Source organism: Orbicella franksi, chromosome 14 (genome assembly GCF_964199315.1).
Source record: "Orbicella franksi chromosome 14, jaOrbFran1.1, whole genome shotgun sequence".
Classification (NCBI taxonomy): Eukaryota; Metazoa; Cnidaria; class Anthozoa; order Scleractinia; family Merulinidae; genus Orbicella; species Orbicella franksi.
Window position 1 is genome coordinate 18,305,734 of NC_138158.1, and position 27,380 is coordinate 18,333,113.

The window sequence follows — 27,380 nt, forward strand, 5'->3', positions numbered from 1 at the left end:
TTTGGAGTTTTCTTTCGATCTATTTTGGATGGCGTGACACTGAAAACCAGCAATAAACACCACCTTGAGGGCTAAATATGGATCAATTTATTGACGGGACAGACCAGGTTTCGTCTTTGTATTAGAATTTTCGTGAGAAAAAAACACTTGTCACTTTTTCTTTAGTCATAAATTACTCTGAACCACACATTTAGTGGCTTTTGTAAAAATAAACTTGCTAGAGCTTGGAAATATAACGGAAGTCGCCACAGTTTACAGAAATGGACTCCAGACAATGGGCGACAAAAGTAGTTGAGACACTTTTAGAAAATGACGCTTTTCAATATTTAGCACTTATTCTATTTAATTTGCATCTAGTGTTAATTCTCTGATACACCCGGCCCCCCACTTCAGTGTTCTGTAGGCGCTGTGGTCTGTGCAGTCTAAGAAATAGAAAAAAAAAAAATCAATATTGTTTGGGGTGGAAGGGGTTGGAGAAATGTTTCCAAGACGCTCTAAAATCAAATTTTACTGCCAAGTGTCTCAACACTTTTGTCGTCCGTTGTAGCTTGCAACTGAGGGAGTATTTTCAAATCCAAATGAAATTATCAATGAAATTTTGATTCTCGAATCTAAATAGGGATTTTGACTTCTTTTGCTTTATCCCGCAATGCAATGGTGTATTTGTAAAGAGCAAACAAAAATGTGTATTAAAACAAAAAATTAAAACTGTATAATACAAATAAACAAAGGAGAAAAGGAAATTTAAGACCAAATCCTTTTTGCGAAGAGAGAAAGCGAGCGAAATGGGCGAGTACAACGAGTCAACGAACCCAAAGATGATTAGACCCCTAGTAAACCCTGGGAATGACAGCGAGGCCAGGCCGGGACGTGGCCTGGACGCTACTCCATTTATTAAAGGCCAATCGAACTTGACACCAAATCATATCCTTTTACGACACATCTCAGTATCGCTAAAAGAAACGAACCTTTTCAACTAGGTACAAGTTGAGGGAGTAACGATGGGTTTGTATGTATATTACTATACAAATTTCATTTATGATAATACGATAACTTTATTATTAAGTCAATCATTCTAGCTTATATACTACTTTACAACAGTATGCTAACTGGCGACAAATAACTAACCAATTGTGATAAGAAATACAAGATCCATTTTTAAGGTCTGCATGAAATTCTGTGTACAAAGCTATACATTAGACAAGGAAAATCACTGTTTCTAAGTTATTCTTTAGTTTCCATGTCGTTAGTATGCATTGGGAAGATTTTAATGTCATTAATAATTCGTTGTCCTTTTGCTGATCCAGACTAGACTGGATTACGCTCTGATTTTGCCGGACTCCTCAAGTAGTAACGGTAAGAACATTACACTTAATCTAGATATCGTCTGTTCCCTACCCTCGCTTGACATGTTTACTGTACATTAATATGTTTTTGCATATTTATTAGAACTAACTACTAGTTTATCATTGTCTGTTTTAGGGGACAGCCTTGTTGCTCAAGTGGGTGAAGTTGGATTTCGTTCGGATTCTCACATCTCTAGTTTACATTAGTAAGTATAAATCCTAAGATCATCTACTGAAAAGAAAAGTTCTAGCATTTTTTTTGGACGGGATTTGGCAAGAGCGTCATTAATTATTTGATTCTGAAAGTGTCAAAAACATCGACGGTTGACCTAATTAAGTTGTGGGTAGTCCCCAGGAATATAACTGTTGCAATGTTTATTCTCGCATTGTTGTAACCTCTTCCAGGCATTCAGTTAGTTAGGGCGAAACACGAAAACCGGCGCGCCTTTTTTGATTTTTTCGGGCGCTGTTTTTCACGTTTCGCTCCAACTAACTGAACGCCTGAAAAAGGCTAGCATTGTTCAGAGTTTTGACCACTTCCGATCTGATGTTCTACCTTTTTTTAATGCAATAATCTTTTTTAAAATTAGAAGTCCCGTCAGTTCTGAATTATCCCAAAGTCTCGTGACCAGACCAGATTAGACCATGATCTCTCCCCCAGTCTCGCTCCAGAGAGGGGAAAGAAGAGCGACCCTGGGAACGAGGTTGTAAATAACTCTCCTCTCCTCCCCTCGCTATGATTTTTTTAGTTGCCCTACGTACGGTTTCCCTAGGATATGATAGGATAGAAATACATGTTCATGTTGCAATTACAACAAGAGCAGGGAACTAGTGGATCAACAAACTTGGGTTCAGATTTGTTCCCACTTTTATTCTCTGTTATATTGTAACAGAAGTGATCAGTGAGATGAAGAACGCAGACGGAATTATAGTAGTCATCTCAATCGGCGTACTTGTTGGAAGCTTCCTTCTCAACACCAGTCGATATCTACCAGCCATCGAATTATGCGAGGAATGCTTGTTCATTCTGAAAGACAGAACAGCCATAATAGACAAGAAATTCACCAAGTCATTCTACAAGAGGATATATTTTACAATGTGGAAGGCTTGTAGTCTTATCAGTGATAACACAAACGCCATAAAATACGCAGAAAAACTTCTCCAAATTTACCATGAAAATGGTGAGAGACTTGAAAAATGTGAGCTGAGCTTAAAACTTGCAGTAATGTATTTCCATCAAGGTAAATACCCAGAAGCAGTACAACTCTCTGAAAAAGCGCTGCCGATCAGTAGAGAAACTGGAAATAGAAAAAGAGAAGCTAGCTGTCACTTAGGCCTTGTAGTCGTGTATCGATCAGTTGGCGAATATGAGAAGGGTAAAGGCCATCTGGAGAAATCACTTGTGATCCACAAAGAAATTGGTGACAGAAAAGGCGAAGCTATCTCTTGCTTAAGCCTTGGAATTGTATATCCATCAGTTGGCGAATACGAGAAGACTAGAGAAGTTCTCGATAAATCACTCGCGATCCAGAAAGATATTGGAGACCGAAAAATTGAAGCTGTCTGCTACGTAAGCCTTGGAGCTGTGTGTCTATCAGTTGGCGAATATGAGAAGGCTAGAGAACATCTCGAGAGAGCAGTTGTGATTCAGAACGAAATCGGAGACAAAGAGGGAGAAGCGATAGGTTACGTAAACCTTGGAAAGGTGTATGCATCAGTTGGAGAATATGAGAAGACTTCAGACTACTGGCAAAAATCCTTAGCCATCCGTAAAAAGATTGGAAATAGACGTATACCAGCTTTGTGTTACCATGGGCAGGGAGCGAATTTTTTCTCTCTTGGAAAGTATAGCAAGGCTAACGACTATAATCAGAAAGCACTTGCAATCTTCAAAGACGTGGGAGAGAGAGAAACGATGGCTAAAACGTACCTCACCCAAGGAGCTGTGGAGCACAATGTTGGTAACTTTGTCGGGGCGAGAGAATATCTTGAAAAAGTAATTGCGATGAGCAAAGAATCTGGAAAAGGGGAAGTAGAAACAGCAGGTTGCTCAATCTTCGGATGTTTGCTTATAAATCAGGCTGAATATGATAGAGGAGAAGAATATATCAAGAGAGCACTCGAGGCATCAAGTGGAGCGAAAGGATTTATCGAGGGCCAGTACTATTCGCTCAAAATGATGGCACACCTTAGAATGAAAGAAGGAAAGATTCAGGAAGCTATCTCATATTTCTTTTCCGCTATTGAAAAAAGCGAGGAAATGCGCGGTTCTCTCCGCGACAACGATCAATTTAAGATTTCTTTCTCGGATCGCAATATTCGCTCCTACAGAGATCTCAGTGCGTTGCTTTGTGCAACCGGAAATCCTACTGAAGCTTTGTATACGTCAAAGCTTTCGAATGCCAGGGCTTTGGCAGATTTAATGTCAGCTCAGTACTCCATGGAGAATCAAATATCAGCTAATCCTCGAACATGGGCTCGTATAGAGGGTATCGTGGGTAAAGAATGTAACCGCACCTGCCTGTACGTCTCATATCATTTTGAGAGTATATATTTGTGGATTCTTAAAGAAGGCAGAGTCACACATTTCCAGGAGGTGAAAGGAAATGATCTAATTGCTCACGAAGGAGTAGGTCAACAAGTGGAAGATTTCTTTGATTTCAGAAGTTTCGGCGTTTTACCAGAGGAGATTTGCGAAGACCGATCTTTACATGGTTTTCAGCCAGAGTCCAAAACATGCGAGGAAGATAGCCATGAAGGTTGGCGAATTGGAGTGAAAAGTAAAGCTAACCAAGGACCCAAAATGAACCTTCCTCTCTGTTACAAACTTATCATCGCTCCAGCGGTGGACTTTCTTGAGGGTCCCGAAATCATTATTGTTCCTGATCGTGCTATATACCAAATTCCGTTTGCTGCCTTAACTGATGAAAGCGGAAAGTACTTAACCGAGACTTTCAGGATCCGTATGGTTCCTTCTTTAACAACCCTCAAGCTCATTAATGAAAGTCTAGCAGGCTATCACTGTCAGACTGGTGCAATGATAGTGGGAAACCCTGATGTTGGTGAAGTGCACTTCAAAGGAAAACTCAAACACATTTCGAGACTACAATGTGCAGAAAACGAAGCTAAGAGGATAGCAAAAAAGCTCGGTGTCGAGCCTTTGATAGGAAAGCAAGCGACGAAGGAGGCAATACTTCAAGTGATGAATTTAGTGGCCCTGATTCATATCGCCGCACACGGTGATGCTGAAAGAGGAGCAATTGCCCTCGCACCATCGTTTCGTATTCCTAACGGGATACCTCAAGAAGGACTGTACTTATTGACAATGTCTGACATTTCAAAAGTTCAACTGCGAACTAAACTGGTAGTCCTTAGCTGTTGCCACAGTGGTCGTGGACAGACAAAAGCTGAGGGAGCTGTTGGAATTGCCCGAGCGTTAGTAGGATCTGGCGCACGCTCAGTGTTGGTGACACTGTGGGCCCTGGATGACAAATCAACAGAGCAGTTAATGACTCATTTCTATGATCACCTTGTTGCTGGGGAAAGTGCTGGTGAATCTCTACACGAGGCCATGAAGTGGATGAGAAGTGGGGGCTGTGACGTGAACCAGTGGGCAACTTTTATACTGATTGAGGATGACGTGACATTTGATTTTGGAAAGAAAGGTAAGGTTTTATTGAAAGCAAGTGTTTTCTTTATACAGTAAAGGGCTCCTGGTATTCATGGATTTAGTATTTTCTATAATTTTATAGTTTCATAATAATTTTCTATCATTTTATAATTGAAGTTTTTAATTTTTAATTATATATCTTTTTAAATTTTTATATGTTCTTTTACTATATTTAAAAAAATTGGCAATAGTATTTTAACATTAGCTTGATTATTATTTTGTGCGCGATTGGGCGATGACGTTATGTCCTGTTAATTTTACCAAAAAAAATGTTATTGTAAAAGAAGAATGGATGACGCTGTTTTTTTATGGTCCACCCTTCTTCATAAGCTTGTACAACATTGCGATGAGGTCAAAATCGTCCAGAAGTCTACCCTGAAACTGCTCGCGGTTCTAACTGACGTTTGTATAATTTATGACGCTTTCTTCGTAATAACCTATCTACGCTCAATAAGTCACAACCACATATTTTGTCATTTTAAATTTCGTTTAAAATGTTTTAAATTTTAAATTAAGAAAGCAAGAACAAGTTGTCTCAACTTACCATACTCTTTTATGAAGGTATAACTCATGGCTTTAGCTTATTTACTAGGGCGTGACAAGAAGACACGGTTTTCTTGTTTTATGCTAAGTTAAGATAAAATATAGTATTGAGCCAATCAGGACGCGTGCAGAATATAATATTTTAAAATAAATGAGTTTCGTAATTATGCAACTGCTTTTTAAGGAAATGCTTAATCAAGACCTACGGAAGTAACTGAACATTAGCGCAGCTAATGATTGTCCCTTTCTGTTTGTTTCTTTCCACTGTCAGGTGTTCGAAAGAATGATCAGCAAGGCAACGAGTGATCGCTGAGATGGAAAACATGCCATGACCTCAACGAACAGTTTTACTGCTAGTGCTAAGTTGTATATAAATTAAATGGACCTTTAACTTTCTGTCATTTCCTGTCTAACAATGCCTCGGTAGAAATATTGAGCGCAAAGCATTTAACTTTTGTCAAAGACGCATTTACTTGTTATAACATACGCCATTGTTTTTCTTGTAATTATACAATGATTTTTGAGAACCAATTCATGTAGGTTGCAATTTTTATAAGAAAACACCAAAGAGATAAGAATAACAAAGGAACAAGGATGGTCGGGGATGGAGAAGATTAACGTGGATTACAAACGACGAACTTGAAAAAATTAGGCTAAACTTTTCAAGATGTTTAATTTGTAAATAATGTACATGAAAAAATGCTGGCACTTGTTGGCAATAGTAAACAATAAGATTTTGAAGCAAAATAGTGGCACAGACAACATGTATAGCCTGTGCAGTTGTTGAACAAATTGTATAGAGAATATGTAACTTTTGATTGTATTTTCATTAACTTGAAATAGTTTTAGAAAGTAAAAGAGCCTTAAAATTTGCATTTTTATCAAGCATTAAGCTTCTTAGCCGAGTTCACGTAAGGAAAGAAAAGAATACAATCAAGAATTTTTGGTGAACACTGTCGACGAGGAAGACTAATTAAATGAAATCTAAATTAATTTAGTTTTTACCCGTTAGGTTTACAGTTAGCTGCTTTGTAAATAGTGGAAAACATAAGGGATAGCACTATTAGTTTTATATAAATAGGGTGGCGAGAATTTAAAGTGTGTGACTTAAGAAAATGGTTCGTATGACATTTTATCTTTTTCTCGGCTCGTGAGCGGGCGGAATTCAACAAATACTGCAATCTGATTGGTTCCTGGAGTGGGCGGAATTTTCTCATCCGGACCGCCACAGCGGGCGGAATCCGGCAAGTTGATTTATTTTCGTGAATAAAGTAGCGGTAATCATCATCTTTCGCCCTTCTTACACTTCCATAGACGATTAATCAACGCAAGTTTATTTCTATTCACCTTTAAATGGCAAGGAAAGTCACTGTAAGTAAATTCAATTGAGTTTTTTGAAGTTGTGAGAGTTTGTTTGGCTGTTTGTAGCTCGGCGCCGTAATGGTGCGCAATCCATTGTCTCTCTCTGTACAATTTTAAGTAAAAAATAAGTCAATTTCAGTCGAGTTTACCTCTGTGGAATACACTTCACGAATTTCCTCGCTATCTGCCACTCAATTTACGGTAGAAAAGTCTGATTTCGAGTGATTCGCAATGACTGACAGAAATTATTTTTGTAGTAGAACTTCAAACTTTGCACGAAATTTCACACCGGAGAAGCACTTTAAGGGAAATTAAATGGTGAACTAAATTAATGCAACTAACAAAAAGTAGTTCGGTATAAATCTATTCTTTAATACATCTTTCTTTGTCTAGTATCTGAGTTACTCGCTCGTTCGCTCGTTAGATCTTTTACCAATGGTTTGTAGAGTCTGTAGACGGCGCGTAAGCCAATTCAATGACAAACCTGCGTAAACAAACCCACTTGTAAGCCAATTTACCCCAAGAAAAAAAGATAAACATGTTATTGTCCGGCTTAAGGTCGGTCCGTATAGTGAAAAACTGTGACCTCGGGCTTGAAAATGTATTTTCAAGACCTGGGTCACAGTTTTTCCCCATACGGACCTCCCAGCCGGCCAATAACAGATATTTATTATATAGACACGAGTGTTTTACTGGAAAATACACCACTCGTAAAATTCATACGAAACCACATATGGGACTAGAGTGGCGTATTTTCCATATCCTCACTAGTGAAGATATCGATGATTTCATTGATATGAAGTTTGTCTCTTAAATTGTTCTTAAATTCGTTGGTGTATCATCGAAACATCTTCGGTTCTTCCTCAAAAGTCTTCAGCAATCTTCGGTAATCCTTAGAAATCTTCGGATATCTTCGGAAATTTGCGGAAAATGTTCGCTAACGTTCGTGTGACCTTCGGACAAGTTTTGGAGAATCTTCGGAAATCTTCGTATAATCGTCAAAAAACGCCGTCATCAGTATGTCTATACCATAAAAAGAACGTTACGCGTTAGCTGTGGTCTATGCAGTCTAAGAAATAGAAAAATCAAAATTGTTTGGGGGAGGGGGAGGGCGGGACATGTTTCCAAGACGCTCGAAAATTGAATTTTCCTGCCAAGTGTCTCAACGCTTTTGTCGCCCATTGTAGCTTGCAACTGAGGCTACGGTGGGGAGTAGTTTCAAATGCAAATGAAATTACCAATGAAGTCTTGATTCTTGAATCTAAATACGGAGTTTGCCTTCCTTCTACTTCATCCTGCAATGCAATGGTGTATTACTAAAGTGCAAACAGAAATGTTTTTAAAACAAAAAATAAAACCGTACAATACAAATAAACAAAGGAGCAAAGGAAATTTAAGACCAAATCCTTTCTGCGAGGAGAGAAAGCAAGCGAAATTGCCTGATTTCAAGGCGAAAAGGACTAGGTATGAGTCTGTAAATTATGGGAATAGCAAAATGATTGATCCACATAGTCATAAAGTGCAGACCAAGCTTTACAAAATCCCCAAGTTTGGCGTAAATAGACCCAATAGTAAGAGAGATACAGCCATTTGAAAACGTCAAAATTTACAAAGAAATGTATGGCCATCCGGACGCTGTGTCCGGATGACCAAACATTTCTTTGTTAATTCTGACGTTTTCAAATGGCTGTATTTCAGTCAAAACTAGCCTGATTAACACCAAACTTGAGGATTTTGTGAATCTTGGTGTGCTCTTTCTGACTATGTGGATCAATAGTTGCTTATTCCATAATTTGCAGACTCGTACCTTGTCCTTTTCGGCTTAAAATCACGCAACGGGCGTGTACAACGAGTCAACGAACCCAAAGATGATTGGACAAGGCGATACGCCCCCAGTAAACCCTGCAAACGAAAGCGAGGCCAGGCTGGGACGTGGAGTGGACGCTACTCCATTTATTAAAAGCCAAACTTGACACAAAATCATATCCTTTGACGACCTACCTCAGTATCGCTAAAGAAACGAACCTTTTCAATTAGTAACAAGTTGAGGGAGTGACGATGGCCGTTTGTATGTATATTACCATACAAATTTCATTTATAATAATACGATAACTTTATTATCAAGTCAATCATTTTAGCTTATATACTACTTTTCAACAGTATGCTAATTAGCAACACCTAACTAATCAATGCCAATAAGAAATACAAGATCCATTTTTAAGGTCTTAACGAAATTTTATGTACATAGCTATACATTGGACCAGAAAAATCACTGTTTCTAAGTTTTTCTTTAGTTTCCATGTCGTTAGTATGCATTGAGAAGATTTAAATGTCGCTAATAATTCTTTGTCCTTTTGCTGACCAGAGTAGACTGGATTACGCTCTGATTTTGCCGGACTCCTCAAGTAGTAACGGTAAGAACATTACACTTTATCTAGATATCGTCTATTCCCCACCCTCGCTTGACATGTTTACTGTGCATTAAAATGTTTTTGAATATTTATTAGAATTAACTACTAATGTATCATTGTCTGTTTTATGGGACTTACAAGGGTGAAGTTGGATTTTGTTCGGATTCTCGCATCTCTAGTTTACATTGGTAAGTATAAGCCATGCCTTTATAACGATACACATTAAAGTTTAAATGTAGATTGGAGAATTGTATCAAGGAATAATTTTAATTTTCAGGGCCAGAAAAGTATTCTTTAGATTGCAACACTCGGTGACTTTCAGTTTCATGTGGGCTGATCTTCGTCTGTGGTTTTACTTCTTTGTGTTCAATTTGTTTGTGACTGTCAGTTTTGTACTGTCATAGCCTCATGTGGACAGGTGCGCATGTATGCTTATCTTCGTGTATGGTCTAGAGCTCTGTGCCATTGTTTATTTACGTATGTTGCCTGCAGCTTTGTGTATTGTCGTCACTAACCTTCCGTTTCCGCGTTGACTTTTGTCTCTGTCTCAGTGCAAGTTTTGCGTTTATTTTTGCCAGTGATCTAAACTTTCAGTTTTGCATGTCCCTTTAGATCTATGACTTCCAGTTTACTGGAAATGATCTACGACGGTATTTCCAGTTTCGCTTGGTTATGATTTTCTGCCAATTTTAAGGCATGTTTGTCTTTCTTCGTCTTTGACTTTCATTTTTTCAGGGAGGTTACCTTTGTCGGTATATTTCAATTTTGTACATCCGTCGCAGCCATTTTGCTTCAATGTAAGCATGGAGTTAGAGGCAAAAACATAGACTTACTACAGAAATACACGTCTCAGCCGAGAAAGCTTGTTTGAATTTTTTTTGTTATCCTGTAGACAAACAAAGTCCTATTGTAAAAGAGAGACTGTCGTGGCCTTTTTTTGTATTCTTTCCACCAAGCTAAAGGGAAGTGGTAAGTTTACAATGTTATTTACAGTTAACCATCTTATTTCTTGCTTTTTAAACAAATTGACCGTAACAAGTAAGGAAATATTTAGTGAAATTGCTAATTATGTTTCCCTGCCAAAAATTTCTGAGAGCAATAAAATTATGACAGAAAGACCTATTTCAATTTGTTCTAAAAATTTGTTTCTTTGAAGGCAGAGGAAATACCATAATGGATTGCTGACCATTTAATTATGCTCAAGTCTAGGTAGATAGATTGTATAAGTTCAATTTTCACTCTTCTTCCACTTATTTAAGCTGACAATGTTATCGTGTTTTAAGAATATTCCAGTAGAAATAACAAACTCGTGTTGTAACCAAGAAAAGTGCGAAACCGAGAATAACTTGTTTTCGAGATGAATTTCAATTATCAGACCTTAACATTAAAAGCATTGTCCAGATAAGTAGAAATAATTCTGTGATGAATTAAATGTTCCCGCCGAGCTGTGCTAACTAACAAAGAGGCAAACGTTTTTTTTACTATTTGATTGCTTCATTTAATTTTTTGATCACACGACAGGTCAGTCCCAGGAATCTGAGCAGATAACAGAAAATGACCGCAATGTATTTTCATTGATTCTGGAAGGAGTTATCTTTTCTTAAGTAAGCCTTAATCTTAATTAGTATCGCCCAGCAGGTGGTACAATTAACTGATTGGTATCTGGTTACAATTAGCTTTTGAGGCATTAAATATTATTCTTCATATTTTTTTTGGTTCATAAAGCTCTCCAGAAATAGATAGTTTCCTATGGCTTGGAAAAATATTTTACGTGACAAACCTTGTTGAAAAATAGGATGTTTGCTAGGTTTGAACTCGCCTTGGATCCCTTTCTAAATGTAAAATGAATAACTCGACCTCGTTCTTATGCGGGGTCTCTCTGCTTCTAACCCCGCAACCCCGGTAAATTGCCTGAAGACACTTAACTTGCTTTCCCTGTAGAATAACAACTATTTAAAATGGCAAACTGAAGGCTCTTGTAGAACATCATGTTTATTAAGAGTGGTCAAACTACTTGCGACCAGCGCTTTTTTCACAGCGGGCAAGTGGAAGGAGAAAAGAAAACGCCTGATAAAAATACTTCACGTGTCGTCTACCCGTATTCCAGAATCGGGACTTTTTTCTGATTGGTCGTAAAACAAAAGAATATTTAAGCTCGCCTTTCTCATTGGATATCTGACTTCCGGTGCAATTTCAAACATGAAGCCTGGCGGCTGTTCTTATAAATATATTTGTATATAGCGATTTTTCAGCTCGGAGGCCGTGATCTTGAGGGGCTGTAACTTCGTCTCTTCAAGATATATTCACAAATACTTAAAGTAAGAGCAGTTGGAATGCATCCGGAAGATCATCTACTGAAAAGAAAAGTTTTAGCAATTTTTTCGACGGGATTTGGCAAGAACGTCATTAATTATTTGATTCTGAAAGTGTCAAAAACATCTGCGGTTGACCTAATTAAGGTGTAGGCAGTCCCCTGGAATATATCTGTTGCAATGTTTATTCTCGCATTGTTGTAACCTCTTCCAGGCGTTCAGTCAGTTGGGGCGAAGCGCGAAAAACGGCGCGCCTTTTTTGATTTTTTCGCGCGTTGTTTTTCACGTTTCGCTCCAACTAACTGAACGCCTGGAAAAGGCTAGCATTGTTCAGAGTCTTTTTTAAAATTAGAAGTCCCGTCAGTTGTCAATTATCCAAAAGACTCGTGACCAGACCAGATTAGACCATGATCTCTCCCCCAGTCTCGCTCCAGAGAGGGGAAAGAAGAGCGACCCTGGGAATCAGGTTGTAAATAACTCCCCTCTCCTCCCCTCGCTATGATTTTTTTAGTTGCCCTACGTACGGTTTCCCTAGGATGTGATAGGATAGAAATACATGTTCGTGTTGCAATTACAACAAGAGCAGGGAACTAGTGGATCAACAAACTTGGGTTCAGATTTGTTCCCACTTTTATTCTATGTTATATTCTAACAGATATGATCACTGAGATGAGCAACGCCGGAGTAGACGAATTTATACAAGTCATCTCAATCGGCCTCATCGTTGCCGGCTTTCTTCTCAACACCAGTCGATATCTAACAGCCATCGAATTATGCGAGGAATGCTTATTCATTCTGAAAGACAGAGCAGCCACAATAGACCAGGAATTCACCAAATCATTCTACAAGAGGATATATTTTACAATGTGGAAGGCTTGTAGTCTTATCAGTGATAACACAAACGCCACAAAATACGCAGAAAAGGTTCTCCAAATTTACCGTGAAAATGGTGAAAGACTTGAAGAATGTGAGCTAAGCTTAGAACTTGGGGAAATGTATTTCCATCAATGCAAATACCCAGAGGCAATACAACTCTCTGAAAAAGCGCTCTTGATCAGTAGAGAAATTGGAGACAGAAGAAGAGAAGCTTACTGTCACCTAAGCCTTGGAGTCGTGTATCAATCAGTCGGCGAATATGAGAAGGCTAAAGAACATCTCGAAAAATCACTCTCGATCCGCAAAGAAATTGGAGATAGCAACGGAGATGCTGCCTCGTACTTAAACCTTGGAACTGTGTGTCTACCAAATGGCAAATATGAGAAGGCTAGAGAACATCTGGAGAAATCACTTGTGATGTATAACGAAATTGGAAACAGGAAAGGAGAAGCTACCTCGCTCTATTACCTTGGAGCTGTGTGTCGAACATTTGGCGAATATGAGAAGGCTAAAGGACATCTGGAGAAATCAGTTGTGATCTTCAAAGAAATTGGTGACAGAAATGGAGAAGCTAGCTCTTACTTATGCCTTGGAACTGTGTATCAAGCAGTTGGTAAATACGAGAAGGCTAGAGAACTTCTCGAGGAGTCACTTGCGATCCAGAAAGAAATTGGACACAGAAAAGGAGAAGCTGCCTCCTACGTAAGCCTTGGATCTGTGTGTGGAGCAATTGGCGAATATGAGAAGTCTAGAGAACATCTCGAGAGAGCACTTGTGATTCAGAAGGAAATTGGAGACGAAGAGGGAGAAGGGATAAGTTACGTTAACCTTGTAACTCTGTATGCATCAGTTGGCGAATACGAGAATGCTTCAGACTACTGTCAAAAATCCTTAGCCATCAGTAAAAACATTGGCAACAGACGTATACTAGCTTTTAGTTACTATAACCTGGGAGCGAACTGTTACTGTCTTGGAAAGTATAGAAAGGCTAACGAATATAATCAGAAAGCACTTGCAATCTTCAAAGACATTGGAGACAGAGTAGAGATGGCTAGAACGTACCTCAACCAAGGAGTTGTGGAGCACGATGTTGGTAACTTCGTCAAGGCAAGAGAATATTTTGAAAAAGCAATTGCGATAAGCAAAGAAACTGGAAGTGAGGAAGTAGAAGCAAAAGGTTGCTCAAACCTTGGAGTTTTGCTTTTAAATCAGGCTGAACATGATAGAGGAGAAGAATATATCAAGAAAGGACTCGCATCAAGTGAAGCAATAGGGGATATTAAGGGACAGTTCGATTCGCTCCAAATTATGGCACACCTTAGAAGGAAAGAAGGAAAGATTCAGGAAGCTATCTCATATTTCCTTTCTGCTATTGAAAAAAGCGAGGAAATGCGCGGCTGTCTCCGCGACAACGATCAATTTAAGATTTCTTTCACAGATCACAATATTCGCTCCTACAGAGATCTCAGTGCGTTGCTTTGTGCAACCGGAAATCCTACTGAAGCTTTGTATGTGTCAGAGCTTTCGAATGCCAGGGCTTTGGCAGATTTAATGTCAGCTCAGTACTCTGTGGAGAATCAAATCTCAGCTAATCCTCGAACATGGGCTGGTATTGAGGGTATCGTGGGCAAAGAATGTAACCGCACCTGTCTGTACGCCTCATATCATTTTGAGAGTATATATTTGTGGATTATTAAAGAAGGCAGAGTCACACATTTCCAGGAGGTGAAAGGAAATGATCTAATTGCTCACGAAGGATCAGGTCAACAAGTGGAAGAGTTTTTTGATTTCAGAAGTTTCGGCGTTTTACCAGAGGAGATTTGCGAAGACCGATCTTTACACGGTTCTCAGCAAGAATCCAAAACATGCGAGGAAGATAGCCACGAAGGTTGGCGAATTGGAGTGAAAAGTAAAGCTAACCAAGGACCCAAAATGAACCTTCCTCTCTGTTACAAACTTATCATCGCTCCAGTGGTGGAATTTCTTGAGGGTCCCGAAATCATTATTGTTCCTAATCGTGCTTTATATCGAATCCCGTTTGCTGCATTAACTAACAAAAGCGGAAAGTACTTAACCGAGACTTTTAGGGTCCGTATGGTTCCCTCTTTAACAACTCTCAAGCTCATCAATGAAAGTCCAGCAGACTATCACTGTCAGACTGGTGCAATGATAGTGGGAAACCCTGATGTTGGTGAAGTACACTTCGATGGAAAGCTCAAGAACATTTCGAGACTACAATGTGCAGAAAACGAAGCTAAGAGGATAGCAAAAAAGCTGGGTGTCGAGCCTTTGATAGGACAGAAAGCGACTAAGCAAGCAGTACTTCAAGCGATGAATTCAGTGGCCCTGATTCATATCGCCGCACACGGTGATGCTGAAAGAGGAGCAATTGCCCTTGCACCATCGTTTCGTATTCCTAACGGGATACCTCAAGAAGGACTGTACTTATTGACAATGTCTGACATTTCAAAAGTTCAACTGCGAGCTAAACTGGTAGTCCTTAGCTGTTGCCACAGTGGTCGTGGACAGACAAAAGCCGAGGGAGCTGTTGGAATTGCCCGAGCATTCTTAGGATCTGGCGCACGCTCAGTGTTGGTGGCACTGTGGGCCCTGGATGACAAATCAACGGAGCAGTTCATGACTCATTTCTACGATCACCTCGTTAGTGGGGAAAGTGCTGGTGAATCTCTACACGAGGCCATAAAGTGGATGAGAAGTGAGGGCTGTGACGTGAACCAGTGGGCACCTTTTATACTGATTGGAGATGACGTGACATTTGATTTTGGAAAGAAAGGTAATTGAAAGGTTTCATTGAAGGGAAGTGTTTTGTTTTATACAGTAAAGGGCTCCTGGTATTTATTTAGATTTTCCTCAGATGTTATCGATTCAGGTTAATGTATTTTCGCTGTTATTATGAGAGTCTGACAGTAGCTTTGCACTTGCTGAAAAACGTGGAAATTGGGATAACACCAATCTCAACAGATTCGTTTTCCACTAACATGTTTAAACTGAAAACGTGGCTTTTTAAAAGTGAAACTAAACGAGGCCATTTAAACAAGCATTTTAAAATTGAAGGAAATTTTAAATTATATATCTTTTAATTTTTATATTTTACATTTTCTTAATTTTTATAATAGGCTTTTGGTTCGAGATTTAACTTCTTGTAAAACGCCATTGCACCATTGCGAAATGGCGCTATGAAATTTTATTATTATATTTAAAAAATATTAGCAGTAGTATTTTAACATTAGCTTGATTATTATTTTGGGCGATGACGTTATGTCCTGTTAATTTTACAGAAACAAAATAATGTTATTGAAAATTAAAAGAAAAATGGAGGACACTGTTTTTTATGGTCCATCCTTCTTCACATGCTTGCACAGCATTGCAATGAGGTCGAAATCGTCCAAAAGTCCACCCTGAAACTGCTCGCGGTTCTAACTGACGTTTGTTTAATTTATGACGTTTTCTTCGTAATGACCTATTTACAATCAATAAGTCACAGCCATATATCATGTCGTGTTAAATTTCGTAATAAATTTTATAAATTTTAAATTAAGAAAGCAAGAACAAGTTGTCTCAACTTACCATATGATTTTATGATGGTATAATTCATTGCTTTAGCTTATTTACTAGGGTAAGACACGAAGACACGGTGTTCTTGTTTTATGCTAAGATAAAATATAATATTCAGCGAATCAGGACGCGCAGAATATAATCTTTTAGAAGAAATCAGTTTCGTTATTAAGCAACTGCTTTTTGAGGAAATGCTTAATCCAGACCTACGAAGGTAACTGAACATTAGCGCTGCTAATGATTGTCCCTTTTTGTTTGTTTATTTCCTCTGTCAGGTGTTGGAAAGAATGACGAGGATGGCAGCGAGTGATCGCCTGAGATGTAAAATATGCCATGACCTCAACGGACAGTTTTACTGCTGGTGTTAAGTTGTATATAAATTAAACGGACCTTTTAACTTTCGGTCATTTCCTGTCTAACAATTACTCGGTAGAAATATTAAGCGCAAAGCGTTTAACTTTTGTCAAAGACGCATTTACTTTTTATAGCATACGCCATTGTTTTTCTTTCAATTATACAATGATTTTTTAGAACAAATTCATGTAGGTTGCAATTTTTTTTCAGCGAAAGAAGCTTTGAAACCTAAAAGGATACTGCAGTGTACAGTGTTGGACTTAAATAACTGCTTAAACCAGAAAAACCTTAGTGCGAAGGGTAATTTTTCGTATCAAAGGTTTAGATGTTGATAGCAACTGTTCAGATCTTTTCTATGAGAAAAAAAGAATGCAATATCAAACTACAATAAACTTAAAAGAGCTCAGGTATGGTATTTTGAGTTATTTTGGCGACGTACAAAATAACCTTTACATTAATTAGAGCCTGGAAATAATAGTTTACTAAGATAGGAAAACACCAAAGAGATAACAATAAATCATAAAGGAACAAGGATGGTTAAGGATGGAGAAGATTAACAGGGATTACAAACGACAAACTTGAAAAATTTAGGCTAGACTTTTCAAGATGCGCAAACCGTGACGTTTTAATTTACCAGCCGGTGGTGTGCAGTTAAATTTGTAAATAGTGTACATGAAAAAATGCTGGCTTTTTTTTTTTTTTTTTTAGCAATAGTTAATAATAGGATTTTGAGGTAAAAAAGTGGCACAGACAACATGTATATCTTGTGCAGTTGTTAAACAAATTGTATAGAGAACATGTAACTTTTGATGGTATTTTCATATATTGACGGAAATAGTTTTTAGAAAGTAAAAGAGCCTTACAATTTGAACTTTTATCAAGCATTAAGCGTCTTAGCCGAGTTCACGTAAGGAAAGAAAAGAATATAATCAAGAATTTTTGGTGAACACTGTCAACGAGAAAGTGAAGTCTAAATTAATTCAGCTTTTACCTGTTAGGTTACAGTTAGTTGCTTTGTAAATAGTGCAAAAGAAACCGGATAACACAAGTAGTCCAATATACATAAGGTAACGAGAAGTTTAAGTAGGGTGACTCAAGAAAATGATCCGTGTGACATTTTCTTCAGTTTATTGCAAGCAGTGACTGCTATCAAAGTAGAAGTACTTTTTGATTTTTTCATTTTCTCTCGGTACTACTTATGAAAAGTTAACTAGTCTTTTGTTCTGATTGTTGATTTAAGGGCTAGAGGAACAAATTAAAACTGTAAGCAATATAAATCTCAGATGGAGTCCAATTACTTTTAGAATATGAGCTTTTTGAAGGCACAAAACAGAAACTGCTTTGTCGGCAAGCGTGAAGCAGTTACTTAATTATCAACTTGAAATGAAATTTTTTTGTTATAAGTAATGGTAATAGGACTGAGTGGAGTCTAATTCGGTCGGTTATCATAAGAGTGATAACAAAATCGGACGACCGCGCAGCAGGAGTCCGATTTGTGACGAGTATGACTACAGACCGAATTGGACGACACGAAGCCAAGTTATGTAAGAAAGAAAAAATTTGCATTAATACCTACAAAGGAGACGTAAAAATTCTAAGGCCACCGCGCCTCCTATACGTACCGGCAGGTAGGCGCCAAAAACACAAAAGTAAGCGCGCACACGCACACACGTAACTACAACTTTGAATGAGATTGGTTGATTTAAATTACAACTTTGAATGAGATTGGCTTCTTGAAGTTTCCGATAACAAACTGTCCAATAACAAACTCCCGATAACAACTTGGCAAGTGAATTAGTGGAAAATAGGAGTGTTTTAAACCAATCACAATCGAGGAAATTGTAATTTTCATGATTAATAGCGCTGTCAGGAACAATGATGATTTCGGGGCCCTCAAGTACGTAAGTTTTCCAAAGCAGCGATGATAAATTTGTAACAGATAAGAAGTTACATTTTGGGTCCTTGTTTATCTTTATTTTCCAACAGTAGAGGGGTTAACGCGTCTGAGAAGCAAAATTTAGTCGGCCATATTCGTATATTTGGTATTGGACTGAAAATAGCTTGCAATTGAGGCTACGGTGGAGAGTCTTTTCAAATGCAAATGCATTACCCCGCATGAGCCTCAATTAACCTAGTTCCAGTCCAAAACCTAAAATACAAATAGATATATCTTATTAGATGTTTTGGTGCGTAGTAGCGTTGTGTATTTTTACGAGTTGTGCCGTATTTTGACAAGCCCGTATGGCGAGTTGAAATACAAACAACGAGTAAAAATATAAAGCAATAGCGCACACCAAAACACCTAATAACAGATTTAATATCCAACTGCTGTAGTCAATAAATTTATCAGTGAAAGAGGGAGAGTGTGGTAGTTTTGCGCGCGCGCGCCGACCTGTCCAGCAAACAGGTTTTCTACTGTACAAATAACTGTAAAATATCGCTGTATATTTGTACTGTTATTTGGAAGGTATTCGCTACAGTTGGATAATAAAGCCTATTTAATGGACGTGACTGCGCAAGAAGTTAGCTTTGACGACTAACGAGTCTGTTTTGTAAACGAAGAAATCAACTTACAAGCCATAGATCATTTCTACACACCACACTTAATATTCACCTGGAACTCTGTGCTTGCCTTGATTATGTTGTATAACTTGTACGTGTTGCACGCGTTGGTGGAAATTCTCAAAATGGTATTTGATTTTTATGGAACAGATAATTCCGTAAAGAAACTAGGCATGTGCAATTTCCTTTTACAGGAATGTTGTTGAATTCTTACCCAGTTAGGACGACTGAGTAGAATAGCAGCGGAAGCCGTGCTTGTGCTAAAATTCGAGCAATTTCCGAACGCCGGAACTTCTTGTCAAGTCGCTCTTTTCCGACCTTGTTATTATATAATACTTGACAGGATATATTGAGCGAGAGTCGCTTAAATTACCTAGAAATACAAATACAAATATATGATATATATTTCATATATTCACTTGTATTCTTCACCATCTACAGGTATATTACGAACTCACAACGTGACCAGCTCCCAGTTGGCTTGATAGCTCAGTTGGTAGAGCACTGCACCGGTATCCCAGAGGTCATGGGTTCGCCGTTCAGGCCTGAATGTTTTTCAGGGTTTAATTTCAAACTGTTTACGTCGTGTGTTTAACTGCGATGATCAATCATATCTCCCTATCTTTCTGCGCGGTTCAAATATATGATATTTCATAGTCTATATCCACTTGCAGTGATAGGATTCAACACCATACAGTTACGTGAACGTATTTCGTAATTTCGACATGTTTATCGGCAGAAATTCTCAGTTCTAAATTTCATAAAAAATTTCAAAATATCATTAGTATGCAAAAATTGTGCTTGGATTATATATGATCCTCCTATAGGCTGTGAGTGCAAATAACTCATCACAGTTATCGCGAAATGCAGATGACTTACTTGTGAGCATCCTCACTGCGTACCCATCTCACCGGTCACGACATTCAATCCCGAAGCAATGTATCAAACACTTAAGATCGTGTTTTACCACATTTCCAAACACCGAAAAGAGAGTTGAAAATATGACGCGCAGCGGAGTATTTTTGACGAATTTCGAGGTGTTTGGAAGTGTGTTCGAACACGGCCTTCACCCGCACGACGGGACGGACGGGGCTTCTACTGCAAGCACCGCAGAGAAATGGTAGGAAATTTTGCTAGCATTCCTTACATACTCTTTTTCGTCTTGCGGCCACGGAAGGCGTCACAATCTGTTTCAGTGACATGTCGATGATATTAAATAAAAAGTAAACCAGAAAGGGCCGATGGAATATGAGAGAAGCTTTAAAATGAAGTCACGATATTAATAGTGCTTTAAAAGTAAATAGTGCGTTCGAGTCATTCCCGATGCTTTCAAGAAAGAAAGACTTGGGAAAGAAAGAAAGACTTGAAGAAAGAAAGAAAGACGTGAAGAAAGACTTGGGCGGGAAAAAAAAAAAACGTGAGCGGACAAAACCGGGGAATGCCAATAAATCAATTAATCCTGCAATGATGAACGAATTACACAACATGAACCTTCCTCTGCTTCTCCCACTGAACCAAGTTCAGATCTACGAACTGAACTTAAAGATACCAAAGTGCCTACGAATGGATGTTGAGCGCGGCGAGCAGACGTAGATGTCTTGTTTACCCAACGAAAGCCATCACAATAAACTGTGAGCTTGCATCGAGATGCTTGTCTGCGCGTAAAGGAGCGTTTCATTAATCAATCTAAAACAGATCTTAAGGAATAAAAACCCAGATGATCTGGAATACTTGTCTGAGTATGTCGTTGGCAGTGGGGGCCACGTGCAGTATTATCATGCTCGGCAATTGAAGTTATTGTGTAGAAAATATCGCACAATTACACAGCCGAAGGCAAAAAAAAAAAAAAAAAAAAAAAGCGCGAGGAGAAACTTAGTACATGGAACTAAGATTATCAGTGCTTTGGGTTACCTTGCACGGCTACCAATGGCTTGGCCAATGGCTTGGCCAATGGCTCGTACACGCAACGAATCGTAGAAGTCCGTAAGTAACGACCTCCGAAAGAAGTGAGCCCATCCCCCAATCTCCTGAAAATAGAGGAACTAAGGTTCAAAAGTATAATTGTTTCTCCAATCAATAACCTGAATAACGTACGATAAACTGATGAAATTCAACTAGGGAAGGTATAGCTTATTCCAGGAGGCGTTATGAAGCGTCCTGGTAAAACAAACCCCGCAAAATTTTCATCAAGTAACAAGAAGGTACCAACAGGACCTTTACTTAAAATTGAAATTACTAAAATTGACAACTTTGCATCATTTTTAACAGGAACACATACAAAAAAAAAACAAAAAAAAAACGTTTAATCGTATTGAAATTAAAAAATCGACCAGAGCAGTTAAATAATTATAAAGCAGATTAACGTAGCACTGCGTCATGAACAGTAAAAATAGTTTAACGTTTCTTACATCACGGTCTACATACAAAGTGCCCACCCATGTGCCAGCAACATAAATTTGAACTGGAACGAAGAATTTCTAAACGAGTTATAAGAACTCAGTGTTTATACGAATTACATCCGGTGCCTTAAAGGAATACAGCCCTGTTCCCATAGAATTAAAAAAAAAAAAAAAAAAAAAAAAAACACCGGAAAGAGATACTTACAGTAGAAGTCATTTGCGTCCCCTTATGGGGTGAGGGATTCTCGCCCATATCAACTTTCTTTTCTCTCGCAAGTTCTCGCGCGTTTGGAGAGGCACCACACTCGCGTTTTAGGTGCGGGGATCCCAACCAATGCTCACCTAACTTTTTAAAGATGCTACTTTTAGCCCTCCCTTATATCTACACACGTGTATTTCACTTGTGGAAGTCTATCGATTTGGACAGTGCTCGAAGTCGACGATACCCGTCCACGCGCAGCATGATTTGACCAACTTTCGGTCAATTTCCAGGAACTTGGGCGATATTTCCGAGTCCCAGGGACTCTAAACTAATTCGAGAAGACTTTGCTTTTCAGTGATTTGGACAAAGGTAAAATTGTTGAACGTTTGGTTATGAGCAGTCTGGCCGAAATATAGCTACTTAGTGACTAGAAAGTCGCCGAGACCGGGCTACGCGCAGCGTGATTTTAACCAACTTTGGGTCGATTTTGAGGAATTCGGGCGATATTTCGGAGTCCCAGGGACACTAAACTAATTTGAGAAGACTTTGGTTTCCAGTGAAATGGACAGAGGAAAAATTTTTGAACGCTTGGTTATGAGCTGTCTGGCCGAAATATAGCCACTTACTAACTAGAAAGTCGCCGAGACCGGGCTACGCGCAGCGTGATTTTGACCAACTTTGGATCGATTTCCAGGAACTTGGGCAATATTTCCGAGTCCCAGGGATTCTAAATTAATTCAAGTAGACTTTTATTTTTAGTGAAATGGACAAAGAAAAATTTTTTGAACGCTTGAATATGAGCAGTCTGGCCGAAATATAGCCACTTAGTGACTAGAAAGTCGCCGAGATCGGGCTACGCGCAGCGTGATTTTGACCAACTTTGGGTTGAATTCCAAGAAATTGGGCGATATTTCCGAGTCCCAGAGACTCTAAACTAATTTGAAAAGACTTTGCTTTTCAGTGAATTAGACAGAAGTAAAATTTTTAAACGCTCGGTTATGGGCAGTCTGACCGAAATATAGTTACTTAATGACTAGAAAGTCGCCGAGACTGGGCTACGCGCAGCGTGATTTTATCCATTTTTGGGTCGATTTCCAGGAACTTGGGCGATATTTCGGAGTTCCAAGGACTCTAACTAATTCGAGAAGACTTTGATTTTTAGTGAAATGGACAAAGGAAAAAATTTTGAACACTTGGTTATCAGCAGTCTGGCCGAAATATAGCCACTTAGTAACTAGAAAGTCGTCGAGACCAGGCTACGCGAAGCGTGATTTTGACCAACTCTGGGTCGATTACCAGAAACTTGGGCAATATTTCCCAGTCCCAGGGACTCTAAACTAATTCGAGAAGACTTCGATTTTCAGTGAAATGTAAAAAGGAAAAATTTTTGAACGCTTGTTTATGAGCATCCTGGCCGAAATATAACCACTTACTGACTAGAAAGTCGCCGGGACCGGACTACGCGAAGCGTGATTTTGACCAACTTAAGGTCGATTTCCAGGAACTTGGCCGATAATTCCGATCCGAGTCCCAGCGACTCTAAAGCAATTCGAGAAAACACGCGAGTGAAAAAAAGATATAAATCGGCGACAATCTTCCCAGCATTGTCCAAAGCGACAGACTTTCACAAGTAAAATACACATGTGTAGATTTGGAGGAGGGCTAAAAGTAGCGTCTTTAAAAGGTTAGGTAAGCATTGGTTGGGATGCCCGTACCTAAAACGCAAGTGTGGTGCATCTCTAACCGCGCAAGAACTTATAAGAAAAAAGAAAGTTATTATGGGCGAGAATCTCTCACTCAAGCACTCTCCAAATCGAACGACTTCCACTAGTGAAATGCACGTGTGTAGATTTGGGGCAGGGCTAAAAGTAGCATCTTTAAAAGGTTAGTTAAGCATTGGTTGGGATTCCCGCACCTAAAACGCGAGTGTGGCGCATCTCTAAACGCGCAAGAACTTACAAGAGAAAAGAAAGATGACAGAGGCGAGAATCTCTCACCTAAGCACTGTCCAAATCGATACACTTCCACAAGTGAAATACACGTGTGGAGATTTGAAGGAGGGCTAAAAGTGGCATCTTTAAAACGTTAGGTAAGCATTGGTTGGGATCAGTGCACATGAAACGCGAGTGTGGGGCATGTCTAAACGCGGGAAAACTTACCAGAGAAACGAAATTTGATATGGGCGAGAATCTCTCACCCAAGCACTATCCAAATCGATAGACTTTGACAAGTGAAATATACGTGTGTTGATTTGGCGGTGAACTAAAAGTAGCATCTTTAAAAAGTTAGGTAAGCATTGGTTGGTATCCCTGCATCTAAAACGCGAGTGTGGCGAATCTCTAAACGCGCGAGAACTTACAAAAGAAAAGAAAGTTAATTTGGGCAAGAATCTCTCGCTCAAGCACTGTCCAAATCGAAAGACTTCCACAAGTGAAATGCAAGTGTGTAAATTTGGGGGAGGGCTAAAAGTAGCATCTTTAAAAAGTTAAGTAAGCATTGGTCAAGATCCCCGTAAATAAAACGTGTGGCGCATCTCTAAACGCGCGAGAGCTTATCAGAGAAAAGAAAGTTGATATCGGCGAGAATCTCCAACCTACACACTGTGCAAATCGATTGTTTTCCACATGTTAAATACAAGTGTGCACTTTTGGGAGAGGGCTAAAGGTAGCATCTTTAAAAAGTTAGGTAAGCATTGGTTGGGGACCCTGCACCTAAAGTGCGAGTTTGGCGCATCTCTAAACGTGCGAGAACTTACAAGAGAAAAGAAAGTTGATAGGGGCATGAATTTCTCATCTAAGCAGTATCCAAATCGATAGACTTTTACAAGTTAAATACACAAGTGTAGATTTAAGGGAGGTCTAGAAGTAGTATCTTTAAAAAGTTGGTAAAAATTGGTTGGGATCCCCGCACCTAAAACGCAAAGGTGGCGCATCGCTAAACGCGCGAGAACTTACGAGAGAAAAGAAAGTTGATATTGGCGAGAATCTCCAACCCAAACACTGTGCTAATCAATAGTTTTCCACTAGTAAAATACACGTGTGTAGATTGGGTGGAGGGCTAAAGGTAGCATTTTTGAAAAAGTAGTTAGCATTGGTTGGGATCCCTTCACCTAAAACGCAGGTGTAGCGCATCTCTAAACGCGCGACAACTTACAAGAAAAAGGAAAGTTAATATGGGCGAGAATCCCTTACCCAAGCACTATCCAAATAGATAGACTTTGACAAATAAAATACGCGTGTGTAGATTTTGCGGAGGGCTAAAAAGAGCACCTTAAAAAAATTACATAAGCACTGGTTGGGGTCCCTGCTTCTAAAACGCGAGTGTGGCGCATCTCTAAACGCGCGAAAACTCACGAAGGAAAAGAAAGTTGATATTGGCGAGAATCTTCAAACCAAACACTGTGGTAATCGATAGTTTTCCACTAGGGAAATACACGTGTGTAGATTTGGCGGAGGACTAAAAGTAGAATCTTTAAAAAGTAAGGTAAGCATTAATTAGAATCCCTGCACCTAAAACGCTAGTGTGGCGCATGTCCAAACGCGCGAGAACTTACGAGAGAAAAGAAAGTTAATATTGGGGAGAATCTCTAACCCAAACACTATGCTAATCGATAGTCTTCCACTGATGAAATACAAGCGTGTAGATTTGGGGGAGGGCTAAAAGTAGCATCTGTTATTAGTTAGGTAAGCATTGGTTGAGATTCCTGCATCTAAAACGCGAGTGTGGTGTATCTGTAAACGCGCGAAAACTTAAGAGAGAAAAGAACCTTAATAGGGGCAAGAATCCCTCATCCAAACACTGTGCTAATCAATTGCTTTCCACTAGTAAAATACACGTGTTAGATTTGGGGGAGTGCTAAAAGTAGCTTCTTTAAAAAGTTAGGTAAGCATTGGTTGGGATCCCTGCATCTAAAACGCGAGTGTGACGCATCTGTACACGCACGAGAACTTACAAGAGAAAAGAAAGTTGATAGGGGCAAAAGTTTCTTAACAAAGCACTATCTAAATTGGTAGACTTTGACTAGTGAAATACACGTGTGTAGATTTGGGGGATGGCTAAAAGTAGCATCTTTAAAAAGTTAAGTAAGCATTAGTTGGGATCCATGCATCTAAAACCTAAGTGTGGCGCATCTCTAAACGCGCAACAACTTACGAAAGAAAAGAAAGCTTATAGGGGCGAGAATCTCTCACCCAAGCACTATCCAAATCGATAAACTTTTACAAGTGAAATACATGTGGGTAGATTTGGGGGAGGGCTAAAACTAGCATCTTTAAAAAGTTAGTTAATCATTGGTTAGGATCCCTGCATCTGAAACGCGAGTGTGGCGCATGTCTAAACGTGCGACAACTAACGAGAGAAAAAAAAGTTGATATGAGCGAGAATCTCCAACCAAATCACTGTGCAAATCAATAGTTTTCCACATGTTAAATACACCTGTGCAAAATTGGGGGTGGGCTAAAAGTAGGATCTTTAAAAATTTAGGTAAGCATTGGCTGGGGGCCCTGCACCTAAAACGCGAGTGTGGCGCGTCTCTAAACGCGCAAGAACTTACGAGAGAAAAGAAAGTTGATAGGGGTGGGAATTTCTTACCTAAGCAATATCCAAATCGATAGACTTTCACAAGTAAATTACACATGTGTAGATTTGGGGGAGGGCTAAAAGTAGCACCTCTAAAAAATTAGTAAGCATTGGTTGGGATCCCCGCACCTAAAACGATAGGGTGGCGCATCGCTAAACGCACCAGAACTTACGAGAGAAAAGAAAGTTGACATTGGCGAGAATCTCCAACCCAAACACTGTCCTAATCAATAGTTTTCCACTAGTGAAATACACGCGTGTAGACTTGGGGGGTGGCTAAAGGTAGCATCTTTAAAAAGTTAGTTAAGCATTGGTTGGGATCCCTTAACCTAAAACGCGAGGGTGGCGCATTTCTAAACGCGCGAGAATTTACGAGAGAAAAAAAGCTGATAGGGGCGAGAATCTCTAACCCAAACACTGTGCTAATCGATATTTTTCCACAAGTGAAATAAACGTGTGTAGATTGGGGTGAGAGCTAAAAATAGCATCTTTAAAAAGTTAGGTAAGCATTGGTTGGGATCCATGCACCTCAAAGGCAAGTCTGGCGCATCTCTAATCGTGGAAGAACTTACAAGAAAAAAGAAAGTTAATATGGGCGAGAATCTCTCACCCAAGCACTATGCAAATCGATAGACTTTGACAAGTGAAATACACGTGTGTAGATTTGGCGGAGGGCTGAGAGTAGCATCATTAAAAAGTTAAGGATTGGTTGGGATCCCTGCATCTAAAACGCGAGTTTGGCGCATCTCTAAAAGCGCGAGGACTTACGAGAGAAAAGAAAGGTGATATTGGCGAGAATCTCTTACCCAAACATTGTGCTAATCGATAGTTTTCCACTAGTGAAATACACGTGTGTAGATTTGAGGGAGGGCTATAAGTAACATCTTTAAGAAGTTGTAAGCATTGGTTGGTACCCTGCATCTAAAACGCGAATGTGGCGCATCTCTAAACGCGCGAGAACTTACGAGAGAAGAGAAAGTTGATAAGGGCGAGAATCTCTTACCCAAACACTATCCAAGTCGATAGACTTTGACAAGTGAAGTACACGTGTGTAGATTTGAGGGATGGCTAAAAGTAGCATCTTTAAAAAGTTAGGTCAGCATTGGTTGGGATCCCTGCATCTAAAACGCGAGAGTGGCGCATCTTTAAACGCGCGAGAACTTGAGAGAGGAAAGAAAGTTGATATTGG

General features: G+C 39.2%; 2 protein-coding genes across 2 annotated transcripts; both read left to right on the plus strand.

Moving 5' to 3' along the window:
- The first annotated feature begins 1,692 nt into the window (after positions 1-1,692).
- Positions 1,693-19,038, plus strand: LOC145467538 (uncharacterized). Its single transcript, XM_081451090.1, has 3 exons — positions 1,693-2,094; positions 12,156-15,314; positions 16,372-19,038. Exons 2-3 carry the CDS (start codon positions 12,302-12,304, stop codon positions 16,404-16,406), a joined length of 3,048 nt encoding a protein of 1,015 aa, XP_081307216.1. The 5' UTR covers positions 1,693-2,094; positions 12,156-12,301; the 3' UTR covers positions 16,407-19,038.
- Positions 2,086-5,067, plus strand: LOC145467540 (tetratricopeptide repeat protein 28-like). The gene is made up of 2 exons (XM_081451095.1): positions 2,086-2,931; positions 3,052-5,067. The coding sequence occupies exons 1-2, from the start codon at positions 2,254-2,256 to the stop codon at positions 5,050-5,052; spliced, it is 2,679 nt and encodes an 892-aa protein (XP_081307221.1). The 5' UTR covers positions 2,086-2,253; the 3' UTR covers positions 5,053-5,067.
- Positions 19,039-27,380: the final 8,342 nt, after the last annotated feature.

Coding starts and splice junctions, on each gene's coding strand:
- LOC145467540 (XM_081451095.1), top strand. CDS start 2,254: ATGAAGAACGCAGACGGAATTATAGTAGTCATCTCAATCGGCGTACTT. Junction 2,932..3,051: donor GCTACGTAAGCCTTGGAGCT/GTGTGTCTATCA, acceptor AACCTTGGAAAG/GTGTATGCATCAGTTGGAGA.
- LOC145467538 (XM_081451090.1), top strand. CDS start 12,302: ATGATCACTGAGATGAGCAACGCCGGAGTAGACGAATTTATACAAGTC. Junction 15,315..16,371: donor ATTTGATTTTGGAAAGAAAG/GTAATTGAAAGG, acceptor TTCCTCTGTCAG/GTGTTGGAAAGAATGACGAG.